The 21,946-nt window shown below is 32.2% G+C and overlaps 1 protein-coding gene across 3 annotated transcripts in view; it reads right to left on the reverse strand.

Annotated features, from left to right (window-relative positions):
• LOC122713085 (octopamine receptor beta-3R-like) overlaps window positions 1-21,946 on the reverse strand; it is a 102,545-nt gene that overhangs the window by 16,324 nt on the left and 64,275 nt on the right. For 2 of the 3 annotated variants that reach the window (XM_043933225.1, XM_043933223.1), the window contains exons 2-3: window positions 14,204-15,103; window positions 8,157-8,457 (exon numbers count right to left, since the gene is read on the reverse strand). The exons of the other annotated variant lie outside the window; for it this stretch is intronic. In XM_043933225.1, coding sequence (XP_043789160.1) covers window positions 8,157-8,457; window positions 14,204-14,833 — 931 coding nt within the window. In that variant the 5' untranslated portion in view covers window positions 14,834-15,103. The remainder of the gene's footprint in view (window positions 1-8,156; window positions 8,458-14,203; window positions 15,104-21,946) is intronic. 3 annotated transcript variants of the gene reach the window in all.

Below are 21,946 nucleotides of genomic sequence, written 5' to 3' on the forward strand. Positions count from 1 at the left end.
CAAGAACCCCTGAGATCGCATGAGTGTTTGGTCACTATCGAGACGTGTAAATTAGCTGGGATATCAGGATTATATCCTAAAAATTCATTTATATAATGCAAAATAACGAGAAATCAAACATTTAAAAATATAATAGTGTTCGTTTTATTTTATTATATTTTTTGATTTCTCATTCTCTATTCTCTTTTTTACAATATTAATAAAATAACTATTTGAATAAAAATTTATTCCAACAATGGAATCCTAGTGAAATTAAGTGGATATTTTAACCAACACGCATTCGACAACTCTCTAAATCAAAATCCAAGCATCCACGATATGATCCTTTCTTCTTAATCATTCACCCTGTTTTAACTCGAAACAACATCGTTGTTTAGAAACGATTGGAACCGTTTCGTCATCCACAGCCGTTCTTTCCGTTAAGTTTGCAGCCGTCGTTTCCAGATATCGAGCGGAATGAGCGAGCGGAGGGCGAGGGTGTTCCTACTGGAACCGCGTTCACTGACCTACCCTACCGCAGCCTGCGAGGGATCAAGCCTCTGCCAACGCCACGCACCCCTTTCCACCCTTCCACTCTCCTTCTTTTTTCCCTCCTTTCCTACCGTTCTCGCCACCTCTCCTTCCCCCCGCGTTCCTAGAACGTTCTTCAGACTCGTCTTTCGCTTCTGCCAGACGCCGCTTTTCAAACGGAAAAACCCCCGCCATTCTTTCGTCTTCCGACTTCTTTGACGCCCTGTTGCTTACCCGAGGAAATGTTCTAATTATTCGAGAAACTCGAGGAATTTTGCTATGGACGATGAGGAATGCTCATCGAGGGATGGGGGAACGCTTGTTTGATGATCATCGTGATGAGTATCAAAACTGTAAGTTTTCTGATCGTTTTTATATTTATTATTATGTTAAAGATCGTTTTTTGAAATATTGGATAAAATGGGATTGGAAAATATGAGGGTGTGATGTAGAATTGAAGAGTGATTATCAATCTTCCCCATTATTCTTAATAAATTAAGTATTTAAAAACAATTTGTCAAATTATTTTTTAATAAATTCTTCATCTTTCTCAAAAGAATCTTTTTCTCAAAAGAATTTTCTAAAACAAATACGTAAGTTTTACCACCAATATTTCGCCATTTTATGTAAGTCGCAAATCAATTTCTAGTTTTCGTCACTAAGTTATCAAAGAATGAATATTAATCTAATCAGACTAGGTTTTATCGCAATAAAAAAACTTTTCCATAATCTTTTCACGCGATTTCAATAACCTGGCACGTTCGCTTTTGAGCCACAGGGTTAGGTGAAATAAAAAGAGCGGAGAGTGAAAGGGTGGTGAGAAGGGTGGGGAAACAAAGGAAGACGAGAAAAGAAATATTTTTCTTGCGGTGTTCGAGATCTCGGCGACGTGACGCGACGGTGTGAGGGACTGAAACGACGACGAAGAAAAAGCGGATGGCAAAGTTCATCCGGCGAATAGGTCAGTGCACCTTGGCTTATATTATTCTACGTGAGGGAAATGGTAAATAGTCCTTGAGACGCTCATCATTGATGCGGATGAATAATTAGAATTACATTACGTTCGTTTCTTTACACGTCTGGATTTTTCCATACGTTGCTTTTCTATTTTTATTATTTTTATGATTTGATCAGTTTCTGACAGCAATTAAAAAATTTACAACCAATTTGAAATAATATATTAGTAATATTACAATTATTTAATATTTCGTTAAAGGAAAAGAATTAAAATATAAATTTAAATAAAAATGGAAGAAATTAGAGTCGTTTTCTAGAAGATTATTAAGAATTACTCTTACGAGTATAAACCTTTCGATTGATTATATATTATTTACAGCAATTTCTTTTATTTTTCGAACAGATTGCGCGTAGAGGAACGATTCACGAAGAATTGAAAGAATTCCATCTAATATTTTCGCGAGCAAACTTTTTCGAATCGTTGCCCAAGATTTCTCGAATCCATTGATTCGGAATATAAAGTGATCGTTTCGAGTCAAATCTCGAAACAGGTAAAAATTTAGACGCGGCATCCCCTCATCGACCATCTTTTTTCCTCCCGCCTTCTTTCCAGAAGCATCACGACCACCAAGGTCTCGCGTATAACTCGTCTTTGTACGAGCCTTTCTGGGTCAATTTCTAAATAGGCTCTCCGACTTGCAAAAATCTAGCATGTTCGTGTAAAAAGATGAACGTGCTTACAATTGTCGCGGAAAGGATGTAATTGTTACAAGATTCATTTCGTTTTAATATAACATTTTCCATTTAACATGGACCACTCGATTAAGATAAGGATAATGATCAATTCATTACAAAGAAATGATAATATAAATACAATATGGTAATGTACGAGAATTATTTATCTTTTTATTTTAATGTAATTTTATTTTAGCGTAGCTTTATCGCAAAATTTATTGTAAAAGTATCACGAAATAGTGATACTTTGTATTGGAAAGTATGTAAAAAGATTAAAATACGAGATGGCAGAGAAAAATATGTATTATAAATCTTCAAAATTGTAAAAAGATTTGTAATTTAATGGAAAATCCGAAGAAAAAATAGGGAAAATAGATTTAAATAAATTTCTATAGATTTGTGTAGATTTTTAGGTAAATGTCTATGTTAGGAAGGAACGAAAGAACGAAATCGATGTTAAAGAATAAAGAAATTAATAATTCTCGTGAAATGATAAATTTTTTTAATCTGATTCGAATTTGTCCAAATTTACAATTAAAAATTAATTATTTTGTTTTTTAATACAATAGCAAGTTCTAAAATATAACTTAATAATAGGTTTTATAATAAAAATAGGGCTTATCGTGAACCTATGTTTGTATCTATGGATGTCTAAATTATTCAATAATTTGATATATTTTTTCAAATCAAAATTATAAGCATGATTTAACAAAGAATATGTTTTCATATTTCAAAAAAAATTAATTGCACGAACCAATGCAATAATAATCTTTCAACAATAATTAAATAATTGAATTTAGAAGTGGTTATTTAACAACGCTACTATTAAGTTGTAACTCAATATCGCAAGAGGATGTAATAAGCTTATACGTTTACAACGTATAATCTTTCTCATTAATTTCGTTCGCTACACGTTGTGCATCTTGTAGATAATTATTTCTATTAACATCATTTATATATGTTGAAAGAGTAGAAATAACCAAAATTGTTGGATCAATGGTAAAAAATAGATTTTTCTTCCAAATGCTGATTTTTGATTATAACCATTGATGGTAATAAATAGAATGTTGTTTCAAATCTATTAAAACTTATTTTGGACTTTTTAGAATCTCGATGATTAATCTCGATGATTTTAGTAAAAAATCGGAAATTAATATTTTTGCATCAACGTAAAATCCAGTGTATCTGAAAGAAATTTGATCATCTGGAACAAGATTCATCAGCAAGTGCATTTTAGCCTGCAAACGAAAAATCTCACTCATCGTCCAAAAACGTGTTCATCTGTCTTCGCATCCTTTGTCATAAGGTTTGCAAATAAACTTTTTTATAAGTATTATATAACTTCATCTATTTAACTTCATCTATTTATTTTCAGGTTATAATTCACAGGTTTTCACAAGTTACAAGACTTGCATTTTATATCCTATGTAATAATATCCGCATTCCTAAAGGCATATATAACTCTTTACATTTTTATATCTTGTATTCATAAGTTATAAAGCATTCCATATAGTGAAAGAAATCTTTCTATTAACATCCATATTTTCATAAACGTACAAACCACAAATTAAATGTGCAAGAGGAAGATTTGCACGACACGATTGGAACCTCATGGTCACGAAATGTCAAATTTTCAATCTCTTGGCAACGTTTCTGTCTGGCTGTTCTCCATCATGGCGATCGTTCGCGCGAAATGCATTTGCTGTCATCGTCCACGTATTTATATATAACGTAGTATTTTCAATTTGTTGCTCGACAACGATACGTCACCGCTTTAAATATTACCAGAGATAAGAACAAGAGATAAGAAGAGAGATAAGAGAATACGTGTGTAATATCGGTCAAAGGTTACAACAATGGCGGAACAAGCACGTGACGACTGCAACATAACCTAACTACGCCCATGTATATCGAATAGAGAGATGAGATTCTAACGATCATTTTTTACACGCGTTTTACACTCGATTTCAACTGCGATAAATCAGCAAAAATGACATTGTCGACTCTCGATCAAAGTGTTGTCCATCTTCGACAGCATTCGAGACGAATTCACGCGACAAACGACGCGTCGTTGGAATAATGTATGCACGGATCGACATTTTTTTTGCAAAAATAATGATGAATGATACGTTTCGTTACACGGCGGATCTCGTAGGCGCGTTTATTTTAAGCGAAACGCATTTAGCGAATGCATCGACGACATCGAGGCAAAATTTTCATCTGTTGGATATATGGGATGGGTTAAAAACGACACTTAGGCTGATGACGTGCCTCGCGCTAAATGCTCTCAGCTGAGAAATTTCATTTTATGCGAGCCGTCAAACCGATACTTTCAGGTTAAAACGAAGATCCAATAAATAGACGTTCATTACGGGGGATTTATGAAATTACGATGGACATCTCGTTACTCAAAATAAGGTGGAGGATATTGAAGGGAAAAAATGTGATTCGAACGGTTAACAGCACGGTGGAAATCTTAAATGAAATCTCTCCTTTGAGGAGTACGAGATAATGGGTTGAAAGGATGAGATTACGATAAGAGATCTCTCGGTGAATTAAAGTAATTTGAAATTGGTCCATATAATCCGTCAGTTCTTAAAATTGACCTCGATGCGTGCCTTTCGCTAGCAATCGCTAAGCAATCAATGCTTATTTTGGCATTTTATACGTGAAAAAGTTTTAAAATAAAAAATTTTATTAATCTTTTAATTTTGATAATAATAGTTATAGATTTATTTCTTGAAATTAAATAATTTAAACGATACGTTATAGGGAAAAAAATATCTTTTGGCTTATATTCAATGCAGATAATATTCAAATGGCATCCACTACGATTTACCAGGCAGCAAATAAATGATCGTTTAGTTTTTGTTTTACAGTATTTTATATTTAAAGAAATTCATTTTTTTTTTCACCATTTTCAAATTTCAATATTATTTTAATTTTTAGAAAAAGCTTATAGTACATTCAATGATACATTCAATGATAATTATCGACATTTATCTTAATATTTTCAAATAATAAGGCATAAAAAAATTATACATCTATTAATAGGTGAAGGTGACCTTAAGAACTTGAAAAAAAAAAGAAAGAAATATAGACGATCTATTATAATCATTTTAAATTTTAACCCTTTCAAGCTTAGTTGGACACAGATTATGCGATTCATTTAATATATAAACTATAAAAATCTCTTAAGAGAGAATCTTCATCGATATTCCTATTTTTATTAGTAGCCATTTAATAACGTTTACGCAAATAAATAATAGATTTTCAAGCAGAAGATCATGGAACCATTTTGGCAATAAACTCGTGTCGATCAATTTTCAGACAACTCGCGATATGTAGAAGCCAGATTCTCCAAATTTTCGAATCAAGGAAACGTCACTCAAACATAGTATTAAATGTTGGTTAAGACAAATGTTGATGCAAAGCAAATTTGATTATGATGAATCGAGATTTGGATACGAAAATATACAAACTCGAGTATTATTGGTCGCATATAAATATAATGGTAATATGACATTTATGAAGAAGAAATATTTTTAGACAATACTACTACAACTTTAGCAACTAATATGAGTTTACAAAGAAAGATGTTCTTCATCCTGAATCCGATTGCGAATGATTTCGAAATCGTAAAAAGCTCGTTGAAAAACAATCCAACTATTACACAGGCCGAGGGCGTTATTTATTTCCATTATAATGATTGGCACCTTGCGAGACGATTCGATTCCCATTGAGATTCGAGATTTCTCCTTGAATGCACCACGAAAAACGACACAATGCATTAAGTAATCTTCGCCTATTTAACAAATGATTTAAATTTTGTGATAAAATTGCTTTGAAAATTCTATTTTTGATCGTACCAATGGTACGAATATGTAGATTAGATTTAGGAGATAAAAATTCTGGTATTTTTTTTTTTTTTAATCTGAAAAACGTGAAACGAAAAAAAAGGAATTGATAATTCTAATTAAAAAAATTAATAATTAAAACATTTGATTATACAGATTTATATTATAATTTATAGTGAGTTCTATTCTTTTTTCTTCTCTTTCTTCTCTTCCTTTTTTTCAGAGCTCACGTATCACGTGATTAATAAATATTTCTATTCTTACAGACGTATTACAAATTTCCATGAATAAACCGACAATAAATCGAATAAACAACAATTTACAAGAAATAATATCTGTTCGTTAAAAAATTAAGCGTCAACATTGTAAGAGAGGGTAATTTTTATATTTATATTTTTCAATATCTACGTGTAACGATCAAAATTATGAGAAAAAATGACGGAAAAATTACACGCAATCCCGAGTAATTTCGACATCAATCGTACGTCATTTTTGGCCGAGCAATAATTGGTACCGGTGGAATGTATTATTACACCGCGATTCGTGGCGAAAGTTGCGGCCTTATCCTTTTTGCGCTCTGCATACCAAAATTATTCTTTTGCTTTTCGAACGATTTCCATTCTATATCAAAAGCGTCCCAATCGTTTCATTTTTCGATCCGAAAAATATTTTCTCAGGCAATTTTTCCTATTGTATTTTCCCTACATGTATATTATTATTTTTTACATGAAAATTTTCAAGAAAGAAAAGAATTAAATTTTATTGTAAAAATATAAAAATACAGTGGAGCGATATGCGACAGAAATAATTTTGATGACGCAAATGATGGAGTGATTTTACAAGTGCGAAAGATTGTTTGTTTTCTGCTTCTTCCAAGCCGCGAGTGTCTACTTAATAAACGCCCGCGAAAAGAACGAGCACTTCGAGATCTAAAAATACGAAAGCTCCAGAACGAGTCGTCGTGGTCCCGAAAACGATATTGCGACAATATTATCGCGAATACATACGTTAAGCTGTGACCTCGTTGAAAAAACAACGAGGAACTTTTCGTTTGTTTGTGAAAAATTTATTGGAAGAAAATTTGAAAAATTCTTAATTTTCACACGAAAATTCACAATTCATCGTTTGAAGATAAATAAACCTCCACAAGGCTATATCAAAGCTATTACAATTGAATAAAATAAAATTAAATTAATTTAAGAAAAAAATATCTTAAAATTTAATATATGTTGAACTTCTTTGGAATATAAGCAAACAACAAAAGCGAGAACGTTTAAAGCGACATGCAGAAAATGTGGGAATTTGTACGATTGACGGCGACAAGGTCGAAGCAAACAACGCCGACGTTGTTCACGGTCCTCGATAAATAACACGGATTCACGATGCAAGACGACGAGAGTATCGGGTTTCAACGAACCAGGAAAGAGCGGGTTTATTGGATAAAAATAAACGAAGATACCGTGGAAGAAATAGATGGGTTAACGCCGCAGAATAGTGACACTATTTTGGATGTTAGAATTAGCAACGATTACGAGCTAATTTATTAATTATTAAAGAGGTTCGATTATTGGAAAGGAATAAATTGGAAAAAAGTTTATTTATTACGTATGGAAATCACGATATATTTAAATCATGATTCGTTGAGAACAATATGATTTATTATGAAATTTATTTTATGGAATTTGACCTCGCATTCTCTCATGACTCTGGTATGCAATCTTTGATCTCAAGGATGACAATAATTCAATTGCTAATGAACAAGAGATATCAATATATTATTAATTGGCTATTTTAACTCTTGAATGCGTATTTTCATAATTGGATATAAAAAATTAAAGAAATTTAAATATAAAAATATAGAAATCGAGAAGAATCGACTCTCAAGAGTATTACATACATTTATTTATGCTATAAATATGAGAAACAAAGATAGAATAGAAACTTACTGATTAGATGGTCAATAATTTACACATTTCACATTGTGTAACGTATAATCTATTGATTTAAATCGCTTGAATCATGATGCATGGCGACAAGTTTCAAATACATGGGGCCTTACGAATCAATATTTGCTCGCTAATTAGATGGTTCACTCACCGTTCTCCACGTTTAACTCCGCCGCGGTTCTATACGACATAGGTCTGCCAAAGTCACTGGCGTCGCTCGGGTGCAGCAACAATTGATGGGACGCCCTGGAATGATGCCTCGAGGTGGACGCCCGATGCAAGTGAACACTATTTAGGACGGTATTGCTCGAGGCACGGCTAAGCGCCTCTTTTTGTCGAACAGCCTCCTTGTAGATCTTGCAGTACATGACAATCATCACGAGACCGGGGATCCAGAAGGAGACCGAGGAACTAATCACAGCGTACGGTGGGTTCACCTCGAACGTGCATATCTGATTCACCGACACATGTGCTCAATACTTTCTCCTTGGAACGATCGAGGAGAATATATTATTTTGTGGTACATTTCTTTTTTCTCCAGAAAGATTTTTATTTTATTTTATTTATTATTTTTAGTTGGATTTAAGAATTATAATATTTTTGGGGGGAGTAATTAATAATTAGTAATTATGAGAGAGATTCAGGCATTTTTTTTGATATTTTAAGAGTCATGTAAAATAGTAGTAAGATAATAATAGCGTTTCTTCAGGTTGCTTCAGGTCGCTTTTGTTTTCTTATATTGGAAATATTTCTTTTATTATTTTTAAAGTTTCTTCCATTTTTCGAGATAAATCTTTTCGCTTTAATATTTGTACATTGTGTTTATTTTTTTTACTGTCATAAAAGTTGTGAAAACAAATTGTGAAACTTTAATAATAATATTTCGCTAATATTTTATCATGCTAGTGTTTTTATTTCATAAATTTAAAAAATTTTAAAAATAATTTCCAACTTTACTTTCGTTAATTTATTAAATAAAATATTTCGATAAACAAGTTTAAATTGAAAATTAAAAGTTTCTTGAACTACGGTATTATTCTCTAAATTGAGATATTTCTGGTTGGAAAAGAAAATTTTTATTCCGAGTTATTTTTTAAAGTGATAAAGTCTACATATTTTATTTTAATCGAAATAATAATACAAAATGATTTATCAACGATATTTAATATTAAAAAAATTTTCTGTTAAAAAGTATTGACGTATATGCCATCTCTCTCATAATTACTCTACGTTGGAAAAGATTTTGAGATAGGTATATTTTTCCTTTGAGATCAATTGAAGATTTTTCAAACAGATAATTTTTTTTATTAAAACCTTCCTCTTCGCTTCTTCTGTTTCCGATGTTCTCTGTTATCTGTCGAGCTTTTCTCTAATTGGATTGAAAATTCTGACGTCAAATTGTAAATATTGGTTATATATAATCACATTTTTCTTAAAACTTTGATTAATTACGATTCGATCTTTAATTTAGTTTTAATTGGATTTTCATAATATTTTAATTTTGACCAAATTTTTTCACTTTACATAATGATTATAAAATTCTCAATAAATTTTATATTTTATCTTCTTCTTTCAACTTTTTGCAATGTTTTAAATTTATTTATATATTCTTTTTTTAATATCCCATGAAACAATTTTTTTTAAAATTAAATCAAGATTTTCATTTTTAATCGAAAATAATTTGAGATTAATCCTTTTCAATATTTACTCGATGTTTTTTTATTTATATTTCATCTACTAGAGTTTTCCTCTCCTAACTTGATCATTATTTCTTAGACGTTTAAAACTTTAATCCAAAGTTCTTCGAGAACTCTTGATTTTTCGATCTCATTAATTTTTTTCTTCCTACATTTTATCCCAACTTGTACAACTTTCGATCCACTTACTTAAATAAATTCAATTTAATTGTTTTATTCTTGTCATTCTATTATTTATGTATAATCTACGATATATCATAAAATATTAATATTTTATTTCGATATGTGTTTTAGAAGAAAGAAAAGAGAGAAAGAAGAGAAGAATTTTGTTTAAATTTTAACGAAACCTCTATTTTTATTTAAAAATAAAATGTAGTTATGGAAAAATATAGGAGAAAGGATCACTATAATGGCAATGGATTTTTAATCAATGGAATCTATAGAAACCATTATAATCGCATAAATTTCGAAAGCACGAAAGAATTATTGTTCGAGGACAGAGAAATATGAAAGTGGAAGTCTCGGCAGAATTTCGATTAACGGAACGTCCATTGTTCGAATCGTTCATTGTACCAGGTGTATTATCGAAACAATATATTTCGTCATGCCATATTGCTCCTTTTCTCGCCAATATTTTTCACTAGATCACGATTAATCGGCAACTTATTTAACTGTGACTTCATTTGTTGGAGAATGAATTCTATGTGCATTTAATAAATGATCTTAATTTATTGTTAATATTACTTTTATATTTACTGTTATCCAATATTGAACGAAAATAAGTGGAAATTTTAAAAATAGATGGAAATAAAATATTTAAATGAATAATGAAATGACGATAAAGAATAAGATTTCGATATTATTGATCGAGGAAGAAATTTTTATCCGTTTTAAAAATCACACAAGAAATAATTGATAAAAAGCAATTGGAAATCAAAAGAAAGGTTTAAGAAGAAATGAATACCGATAAAATTAAAAGAAACGAAAATATAAGATTAAAGGAAGTAAAAAGATTGAAAATGAGAACGAGAAAATTGGAGGTAAAATAAAAGGAATAAACGGTAAGAAAGAAATTAAAGATAAGATAGTAATGTGGATGGAAGAATCAAGATCTATTATTGCAGTGAGAAAATTGAAAATAAAAGAGTAAGAACTAATGAAAGCAGTGAAAACAAAAAAAAAAAAAAAAGAAAACAGTCAATTTAAGGATAAGAATTATAAGCTGAGAAGTTACGAATATACGAGTTAAGTTAAGAAGTAGTTAAAAATAAAGATGAAAGAAAGTATTAATAGGAATAATGTAATACTTAAATAGTTAGAAGTTAGGAGAGCTACACGCAGAAATATAATAAAGAAACTTTAAAAATAGACATTGAAAATACAAAAAAATAAATTGTATGTAAGAAATATTTAAAGAGTTATTTACTTGTTCGAAAAATTTCTAAAAATACATTTATTGCTATATACGTTTTAAATTTATAATATTCCAAATTTCTCGTTATCCTTCTCGAATATCGTAAATATCCAAATCTTTCGTAATCAGAAATCATTAAAGAAGAATCATAAAATTTTTAACGAATAAATTTTTACAATAAAATATAAAAAAATTCATATAGATTGTCTTAAATAAATTAAAATAATAAAATTTCAACGAACGATTATATTTTCAAAAAGTTTCCATGAAAACGTAACTCGCTATGTTGAATTACGTAATAACGCGTGCTCGACTTCGCGGGACACAAAATTAGGAAACGAGTGAAATTCACGTCCGACTTTATTAGCCGAGTAATAAGATTATGCTCGAAACTCGCATAAGAATTTTCACCGTCCTCGAAAAATAATAAATTTACCGTTTCTTTGGTCGTCCTTTTCATTCTTGCTGTTATAATTTTGTTAAATTATAATAATGAAAGAGACTCATGATCGTCCATTGTAACATTGTAGATTAAGAGATGCGAGATACATTCGACAAAATCAAAGTTGTACGTATACAAAGCGATCGAATATTGGATAAGAGATTATAATACAAGGAAATGTGGCTTGGAACATAATAATCGACGAGCACGTTGTTGGAAAGCTTTGTTTGAACAAGAAGCATCGTGTAATAAGATGTTCTGCCTTCTTGTCATGAATACCGAGGAAACATAGCGGTGATTCGGATAGTTTGTTGTTTGCTAAATCAGTTGTGTCTTGTTTCCGCTTTTACCGACAGAGATTGAGATTTCCATTGTTCCGAAGAATCTAAGTAATTTTAATAAATAAATTAATATGGAAATTAGTCTTAAGAACTTTCGTTTTAATCGTCAATTTAGATTACGTTTGAAAAGCATTTAAACGATTCGAACAGATAATGTTTTCTAATTTCAGAAATTTAGAAGCAATTTTATACTGGAATGGCTATTTTTTTTTATCATCTCCAATTTTTCTTCTTCGATCAAAATAGTTGTCAATGTGGAAAAACATTTATTATACGCGATGCTATAATATTTTTATAATATTCAATACGAACGGTATGTATATATTTATTCATATATTTAAAAGAATTACGAGGAAGCTTTCGAAGATAAAAACAAATTTCTATTCAGGTCTTAATTTATTACCACCTTTCTATAACGGTTGAAACGGATCGAATAATTCGAGGGACGAAAAATAAAAGTAACGAAGGTTATGGGCGATCTAGAACAGAAGGAATAAAAGTTGATAACAATGGCATTTTAGTAAGAGAAACGCAACACATGGTCGTAGAATTATCGAAGCTATTAATTCCGAGTTTCCGTTTATAGAAGAATGGGATAAGAGGCAAGACGGCAAATCATCTGTATGCAAATTTCGAAAATTTTCGTTCATCTTCCTCTCGCGCTTCCTTCGCGTTCCCTCGATCCGCGTTTGATTTTTCTCGGATAGAAATCTTGTCTTGCACGGTTCGAGTGTAAATATCCGATGAAATATTCTATTAACAGCAACGACAGTAAATTGAACGCCACTTATCGTCCGTTTCCCCATCTACGAGGTAAACGCGTTCGAATTACAAATTCGAGGGATTATTCTCGACGCAATAAACGTAATGAGATCGAATTTACTTACGTGATTGAAAAAAGAAAAATAAATCGTCGTTCACTTTTCAAACGGAATTCAAATATTCTATACATCATAATATATGTATACAAAATTAGAATACCAGAATTTACGAAGCTTATCGAATGTGTGTTTCACGATCGTTTGAAGTGTTTAACAATTTTTTTGAGAATCTTTTTATCGAGGAATGTTGAACTTTAGTAAAAAAAAAAAAAAAAAGTAATAGTTTTTTAAGTAGCGTAATTTGACCGTCTCGAAATTTTTCATTCGGATATAAATTCTTTATACTTTGAAATTTATATTTTTCAATTTGATGCAATTTTAAATCGTTTCTCTCAAATGCAACTCGTAGTCGGCGTTAAATCGAATCAACGGTTATTTTTACGTTTTAATAACCATGAACTACTTATGTAATCAGCTGTTTCTCATTAATTTGATATGCAGCGTACCGAGAAATCGTCGCAATTTACGAACGCTACGGTTCACAAAGCATCGACACCAATTAGATCTATTCATAAAAATTAAAAAAAAAAAAAAATCGTAACAAAATGCTTCATATAAATAAAAACTTTTTAAGTTACTCGAAGAAAAAATAATTAGGAAGAATATATATACAAATTGTTTGTTATATTATATAATGTTCTTTTCGTTTCTTATTCTTATTTCTACTTAAATAGTATAATTTTTTTTATCATAATTGTCAAAAAGATTTGTGACAAATCGTTAAAATGACGGTGAGGAAAGTATGAAAATGGAATTATAAGAAAAAAATTTGTTCAAATTGGGATTTTCAATCAGTGGTTGAAATTTAGAATCGTCATGCTCTAGAAAACTTCGCTTTAATATTCAGTGGAAAAGCATCCTCGTAGGGAAACTCCCAGTAGTACGTTATCTCGAGCGAATTGTGGCTTTCCATCTTGGGAATATCTCCACGTAAATGCGCTTCCTCTCAGAAGAAACGGCGGAAAGGAAGATGAACAAGAGGAAATAAGTACGATCGTCTAGCATCAAACTAACAAAGCGATAAATCAAATAAAAGAATTCATCGTAAAAATTAATAATCTTGGAGAAAAGATTCTTTTCTTCTTTTTCATCGTTCATTTTCAATATAATCCTCCATTCTATCCAACCAATACCGTATTTCACTTTTCAAAGAGGAAATCTTTCCGAATTCAATCACCATCGGAATTTCAAAAAAAAAAAAAAAAAAAAAAAAAGAAAAAGAACCTCGAGAAAAATCTTCTTCGATCTTCTTTCTCTCCAATTGAAATTGGCACGAACGATGCCACAACTTTCGCAACAAGCAATCCCAAATAAAAATACTTTAACGAGAATTTATTAAACGTACGTAGCCACAAAATAAATGACAAGAGAAGTCGTTCTCCCCGAACAACAATACTCTCTTAAATCGTTCCAACCTCTCTACCTGAGAATCATTGTCCAACTGTTCCAGATGCTCGTCCGTGGCGTACCACCCCATGAAAATGGGAATGAAACTGATGAAAGCTGGGAGCAGCCACGCGCTGGCCAGCATACAGGTGACAGTGAGCCTCTTCATGATCGCTGGATACTCCAACGGCCTGACAATCGCGTAATATCTGTCCACGCTGATGCAGCACAGATGCAGGATCGAGGCTGTGGAGAAATACACGTCCAACGAGCACCACACGTCGCACATGATCCTGCCGAACATCCATCGACCGCTCAGCTCGACGGACGCGTTGAAGGACATGGCGCAGACCGCGACGAGGAAATCGGCGGCCGCCAGGCTGACCACGTAACGATTGGTCGGCACGCGTAGCTTCCGGTGCCTTCTCACGCTCGCGATCACCAAAGCGTTCCCTATAAGCGCGGTAACGATGATACCGATGATCACCACGCCCTTGATACCCGTCCAAACGACGTTGATCGGTTGATAAATGTCCCCAGAAACGGAAAACGCGTCGTGGGCGCTCGAGTTGAGCGACTGCGAGAGGCGGTCGATGCCGGAAGTCGTCGTGGTGAGCCTGCCTATCGATCGGTCCACGTCCTCGTCCGATGGCTCACTGACTTCCATTCCAACACGAACCGCCTGTGACCATGTTACGCGCGCCGGCAAATGGCTCAGGGTGAAGTCTGTTCGAGGTAGTCGGACGCGAACACGGTGTTGGAATTCTCGGGGGTGGAGGACGGGCGTCGGAGAAGAGATGGATTCACTCGCGTATCCACGTGCATTGTGCTCGTCCAAAGTCCAAAGGGTTTAGCCCGGACTTATGGAGATTTCGCGTCCCGTGATCGGCAAATTTTCGAGGAATTCGATCGACCTCGTCGAGAGATTTTTCCTTATCTGGCGGATTTCGAGATTAAAATTGTTGAAAAGATTCTTGCGAAAATTGAGCGTGAAATGCATGCGAAAATGAAATCGTGTCTAGATGGAATTAATAAATGGATGTTATCGGGTTTCGTAAGTTTTTTCTCGTAGTTTCTCGAACGAATAATTGTACAACAAATTGTTCGGATTGGCTGTCAAATCGAAAACCGATCGATTCGTTCGAAAATCGTGCAAAACGTTATCAAAAATGTCGCTTGTACGATTTTAAAAAAAAATCTTCAAATATTCTTCGACCTGAAATTTTTATGCTTTGTTCCCTACGAACGTTCGTTAATTTTTTCTTTCTTTTTTTTTTTTTTTCAAGAGAATTCTACGCAAGAAAAAGGAAGGAAAGAAATGGCTGGAGGCTGTACAATAGACGAATGCGCGTGAGTAAACTTGCCTCGTAAACGTTCCTCCTGTTCAGAGCGACGGGATATAGTTTAACGTTAAAACAAACAGCTGGAGCATCGGGTGAGACAAGTTGTGTGCATATTTAGCTTGCTCGAAAAACGTCTTGCTTTCAGGTATTCCAAGTAAAATGCAAACAGCCAATGACCCGATCTCGCTGTTAGATGTTACGTACTCGTTTCAAGAACTAGAATTATGCTGCAGACGGAGAATTCGTTTCTTTTTTGTGCACATTTGATGCATCGTGTTTAACCTTTGCGAGGAATCGACGCGAAATTAATTTATTCGCTTTTTTTGAAATTTATACGAGTATATTTTTACACAATTAGAACTTTAGATTCTATATGTACTGTAAAAATTATTACCAAAGATACACGTTTGTACTGGTTGGTAAATGGTTTTCATTTACTAAATAACAAGAATTTTCAAGAATTTTATAGTCAACAGATTCTTTATTTACGTATCGTATAGACAAATAAAATTATAGATAAAATTCGCGAAAATATAAATTGATTTAAACGGTTAAATTTCAGTTTTGCTTGGATATACTTTATCAGAAGTGGAGGAGACGAGTCGTGGACAGACAATAACCTAACGCAATAATTGGAACACAGCGCCACCTGTAGTTGCTCAATTACAAACCATACTCCGTTCAAAGTAACTTGTGCTCCTGTCCCAAAATGAATTCCCTCAAGTTCAGCTTATCGCTTACCCCGTTTACCGTAAGTCTAACCGCAAATATTCTATCCCCGAACAATCTAATTTCTCGTCATCCGACGTGTCTGGCACAGTTCATCCGGAACACTGCCACCTCAAACCACCTGCCACGCTATGGAAAAGACAGTTTTCACCTCGCGAAATCCTCCACCACTACCTACATCCAACGACTATAGCGAATAACTTGATAATCCCAGATCCCCAGGTGTCAAACGCAAAATCGGTCTTAGGAAACTTGTCACCTGGAAACGAATGTACCTGTTTATCGTTACGTAACATCGATAAAGTTAAGTTAATTAACCGATCCTCCATTTCTTTATAAGATATTTGCAGTTTTTTACTCGAATATAAAAGAATCAACGATCAATTATAGCGCGCCGCGCTAATCGAGTGTCCATAACTCGATTAATAATAACGCGATAATATCGAGCAAAGATCCAAGGTCTAGATCGCGACACTGTACGAGAGACGCGTGAGAAAGGGACGTTGGAGATGCGAAGCCTCAATGGGCGTAATTAATGGCACCCGAAATGCCGTAGTTCCGGCGGAAACGTGAATAGGCACATGGTCGACGTGGATATCTGGGACTGGCTCGATTTCCTGCGTGTGATGCGTTTGATAGAAACTTGTCGACAATGAACAATGATTGGTGTTTTTTATCTTTCTCTGAAAAACGTTTACCTTGGAAACTGTGAAATCGAATAAATTAAAAGTGTCGTGATTCGACGCGTATAACAGACATGTTATTATATTTGAGGTGAGTACTCTAATTTTATCGATGATGCATATAGAAGATTTTTCTTTTTTAATATCGGTATAATTGCAATAGGATAGTAACGATATTGTTGAAATAAGAAATGATTGTGATATCGATTTGAGCAAGTTATTTGGATACGTTGGAATATCTTAATTATTATTACGAAGAATATTTACTTAGACTGATTAATTGTACAACGTATTACAACAGCGGAAAGAGACAAAGGAAAAGTATACATATTCACAGAAATATATATTTATTAAATATCGATAAAAATTTATTTAACAATAAATAAGGTATAGGTTATTATTATATCATTAATATTACTAATATAATCGAGGAACGCGTGGAATTTATTAAATACGTATGAATTTACAAAATGAATTTTGTACAAAATTTTCCTTCTTCTATCCGCATAGTTAGCTTTTAATTCTATTAAGCTTCTATTAATCTTCTCTAATTTTAACTCTTTCTTGGAAAGGGGTCAGAGTTCTCGTTAAGACTGCTACTTTAAACATGCTAATTGGAATTATTATTACATTAACAGACGCAGTGATTATCTCGCTGATTGTGAACGCGATAAGTATAAATTTCGTTTATTATTGGTTGCAAGTTTTATTCGTTGCATCTCTTGAATTGCAATAATTACTGTACAAAGGGAACTAAACGAATTTCACTGATTTTGTTGGATACATTTTGCATTCTGATCTACGTTTTTATATTTGTATATTACATAAACAATTATTTTTTCATTAAGATTTCTTGTTTGCTTTAAATATACCTTTTTGAAGGTAATAATTAGTAATCAACGCTTTCGCTGAGTTAATGATAGGTATCCAATGATGATAAATTAAAGCGGTAATTACCAATATTTACCAGCTAATTCAATAACTATGTGTAATTTATATGGTTATAATTCAAAAACCAAATTGACATTTGAATTATTATTCACATTGTTGAATTATAAGTTAAAAAAAAAAAAAAAAAAAAAAGAAGAAGAAGAAAAGGAAAACTTTGTATTAATTGTAACTTTCTATTATTAGATAAAAGACTAATAAGTAAATATCAGATTTTTCCATAAGAGATTATTTCTGTTATTCTTGTTAAGACTATTTATAATACTTATATACTGTGAACGTATATACGTGTTAATATATTCGCGACACATCTTTGGAAGGTCGATTCTCCAAGACACAAACATGTCTTCAAAGCAAACACAAATGTATTAATATATTAACACTCTGTACATACGTATACAATGTATAATTTAAAAAAAATTTATGTGTTTGGTTAAATCTTTTCACTTAAAAAAAAAACAGAATCTCTATAAAGCAACAAAATCTTTCGACACGCGATCCAAGATTTATAATTAAAAGTAACTGGGATAGAGGTAATTAAATTAGATAATTTTTAATTCGAATAAAAAAATAAAACGGCTAAAAGCTTCGTTAGCTTTCAATCACGAGTTGTGCAACGTTTTTGATCACATCTACATCTTCTTTTCAAACGTAAGCCTTTTTTTTTTTTTTATCTTGCTCATTACGAAATAAAGAAACGGAGCACTCCGAATCTACTTATTATATCTACTCGTTATATCAATGTCTCGTCAAGCAACTAGTCGTTAGATCGAGACGCTTCATTAACGATTTTTTTCAGTAAAACTACCTCATATTGTATTCGTGATCACGGCTACAATTTAAAAGCTTCCAATTGTCATTGTTAAGCTATTCTAATCTCAGCTCGTTAATTAAAAAAAAAGATAGATTGTTTTCCTTTAAAGTATCGGTTAAATTACGATGGAGTAAAAATTATTCATCACCGTGATGCATCGATTTACGACTTTGCGTTAGTCGCTCTTAAGCTCTTGTCGACCGAATTATAAATGAGATCATCAACCTATCGAGTTCAGGAATTACAAGTAATTTTTCTTTCTTGGACGGATGTTAAATGTTATTTTTCATTGTCTGCAAATATTTATCGTCTTCGCATCTTGACATTTTGGAATTGTCAATAAGATTCTTAAAAAATAATACCTCTCCCTCAATTGTTTAATTAGAATTAGGATTATGATTCAACGTAATAATCTGAAATAATAAACGAAATAAAGAGTACTGGGACGTTATAGTTGACGAAACATAAGAACAAATCAAAGCGAATATAATGCAAAAACAAAAAGAAGAATCGAAGTAGAAAGTAATAACAGACGATTGAGAGGAATTCATTTTGAAAAAGAAAAAGGATAAAAATGAAATAGAAATATCAGAGAAACGTGAATTACGTAGAACGAGATACACCAAAATATCCATGTGTCGCGGAATAAAAATAGAAAACGGAAACGAAATAAAAGATAGATAATGGAATAAGTAAAAAAAAAGCAAAGCAACAATTGAAATACATTTGAGCTTAAAATAAAAGTACACGATAAATGGAATTGAAAATGAAAGGAAGAATTATCGTATGTAATTTAAATAAGAAAAAAATAAATAAATAAATAAAAAAGAGTAAGCAAAATTAATTTTCTACATTCGACATAGAATTTCTCGTTTCAGTTGATGCTAATTCGGTGGAAATTAAGCAAATTCGAAAACAAAAATGGCCTCGATATTGAAAGAAATTCTTTGATCCTCGTGGAAGATCGTTTAAACTTGGACAAGACTTGAACGATCCTTGTAAATTTCAGTTATTGTTGATGAGCATGACGCTCGAAAGCGCTTCGAAATATTGGAATACTGGTTCACATCGACTCTCGAAATCATTAGCAGTTCGTTCGATATCTCTCTCGAAAACCGCGTCTACGATATCAAGTGCTGTTAACGAAGACAATAGGATCATGAAATAAGTAGCGGAGAAAAAGAAAAAAAAAAAAAAATTAATCAATTGTTGGTTCATTCGACGATGAAATTTATTTTCCAATTAAAAAGTGATTTTTAAATTCTTCAAAATCTCAAAGGCATCTTCAATTATTCGTACAAATTATTCATCATGGATCAACAAAGATTTTTAATCGGAAAAATCCTGAACCTCTGAACATCAAAATTCGGTGCGAATCGAAAGACAGGAATATTTATTATACGTATCGATTCTGTTAGTCGAAATATTTCTATTCTCGTTTCCAGAGAATCCTACAATCCGATCAACTGTGATCGATTGCCGCGACACGATGGTAGCTCCATGACGAGTGTCACGGCCGTGCGAGCAACGAGACAAAAACGAAAGGAAAATCCTGGTCGTAATCGGCTCGGTTACGAAGGTTGCTTCTCATAAATCGCGTCCCCGTGTCGAGAAGAGACTCGTCACAGACGTTACGTGATCTCGATGCGAGATCTCTTATAAAAGAAACCAGGGTCAGCCTTTCCCTTTTCATATTGTTATTCGGATAGATCTTGGCCGCTGTTACATTTTTCGACACGAAAAACTTTCGACCAAATACGCCGTCATAGAAGATTATATATACGAGGAATCGCAAAATATTTTTCGAAACGTAAGAAATGTTTGTAACATTTTGCGAGAAATTGCAATTTTCTTAAACGCAGAGTGTGCTCGAACAAAATGTGGAGGTATTAAGAAATTATACGTCACAGGAAAAAAATTAATGTGAGAATAATGATGATTTATGGGAGGAGGACAGTTTTCTCTAGGAATAATTCGCATAAAAGATACAATTTTCGCAAATCGAAAGGATACATCTCGAGTTTGTCGTTTAATTTCGAAACAACACAAAAAGGAAGAGAATTTAATTGTTTGAAGATTTATAAAAATTTTACGAAAATGTAATTCTAATGGTGCTAATAACTACGAAGCTATTTATTTCGAATTGAATTAATAACTTGAATTATACGTAATGTTCTAAAAATTTTGATGAATCGAATTATAATTATTTTCAACTGTGTGTTTTTGCTCGAAAAAAGAATTTTTACAGAATATAATTGCTCTCATCAATATGTATGGAGCTTAACATCGCTTCAGAAACATGGATGTTAACACGAAATGAAACAAGCATCGCGCAAGACGCATTAAAATGCACTTGTGAAAACATCTTTAAAATCTCATTGTTCAATGGTTTCTTTTATTTTCAAAGAAACAAAGTGTCATTTCCGAGACGTTGCAATCTCGTGTCTAAGAAATTATTCCATAGACACATTATTTCGTTACGTAAAATGTAAAAATCGATTGGGAGAATCGTTAACAATCTTTGAAAGATTACGAAAATATAAAAAATCAAATGAGAAGATAAAAAAGTCAAATATAAATTAACTGAGATTGGCAGTCGAAATATTATTATTCTGTATGAAATGTAAATATCTAACAATTATAATTGAAACTTTTAATTATTTTTGTTATTATTATTAATCGTTTCTCTTTCATTTGTAATTATTTTCATAACTTGGAAAAATAATTATAAAACTAAATCGATAGAATCTAATTTATCTTCTTTTCCACATTTCCATACAAATTACAAAAACACACTTCTCATCGATATTTAACGATGTCTAGATCCAAAGAATCAATCTTCACGAGCTATCGATAAGTGTCTTTTCTAATTTCCGTATTTTCTCTACGATGTCTGGTTGATGATACAATCGATTATTTGACTTAATTGGAAAATAGTTAATTTTACTTTACTTAGGAAATTTTTCAAAACTATATAAAAATATTGATTGGAACTTATATATCAACAATTCAAATTTACGTTTTGAACAAAGCAAGTACTCTACTTAAGTCTGGCTTCGTTCGTAAATTCCAATTTCATTTTTTTAACCACCAACTTTTGTGGTTATTTCAGAATAAATTCTTCAAAAGTATTTCATGAATATATTAACACACACACGTACACGTAATATAAATTTACCGATATTGCGCATATCCGATACATCGATTTCCCCATGCTGGAAGACAGTTAACCCTACTGTTGGATTAATCGGCGGATAAGTTAA

This window comes from Apis laboriosa, unplaced genomic scaffold (assembly GCF_014066325.1).
Source record: "Apis laboriosa isolate Shangri-la unplaced genomic scaffold, ASM1406632v1 scaffold229_cov158, whole genome shotgun sequence".
In the NCBI taxonomy this organism is placed as follows: Eukaryota; Metazoa; Arthropoda; class Insecta; order Hymenoptera; family Apidae; genus Apis; species Apis laboriosa.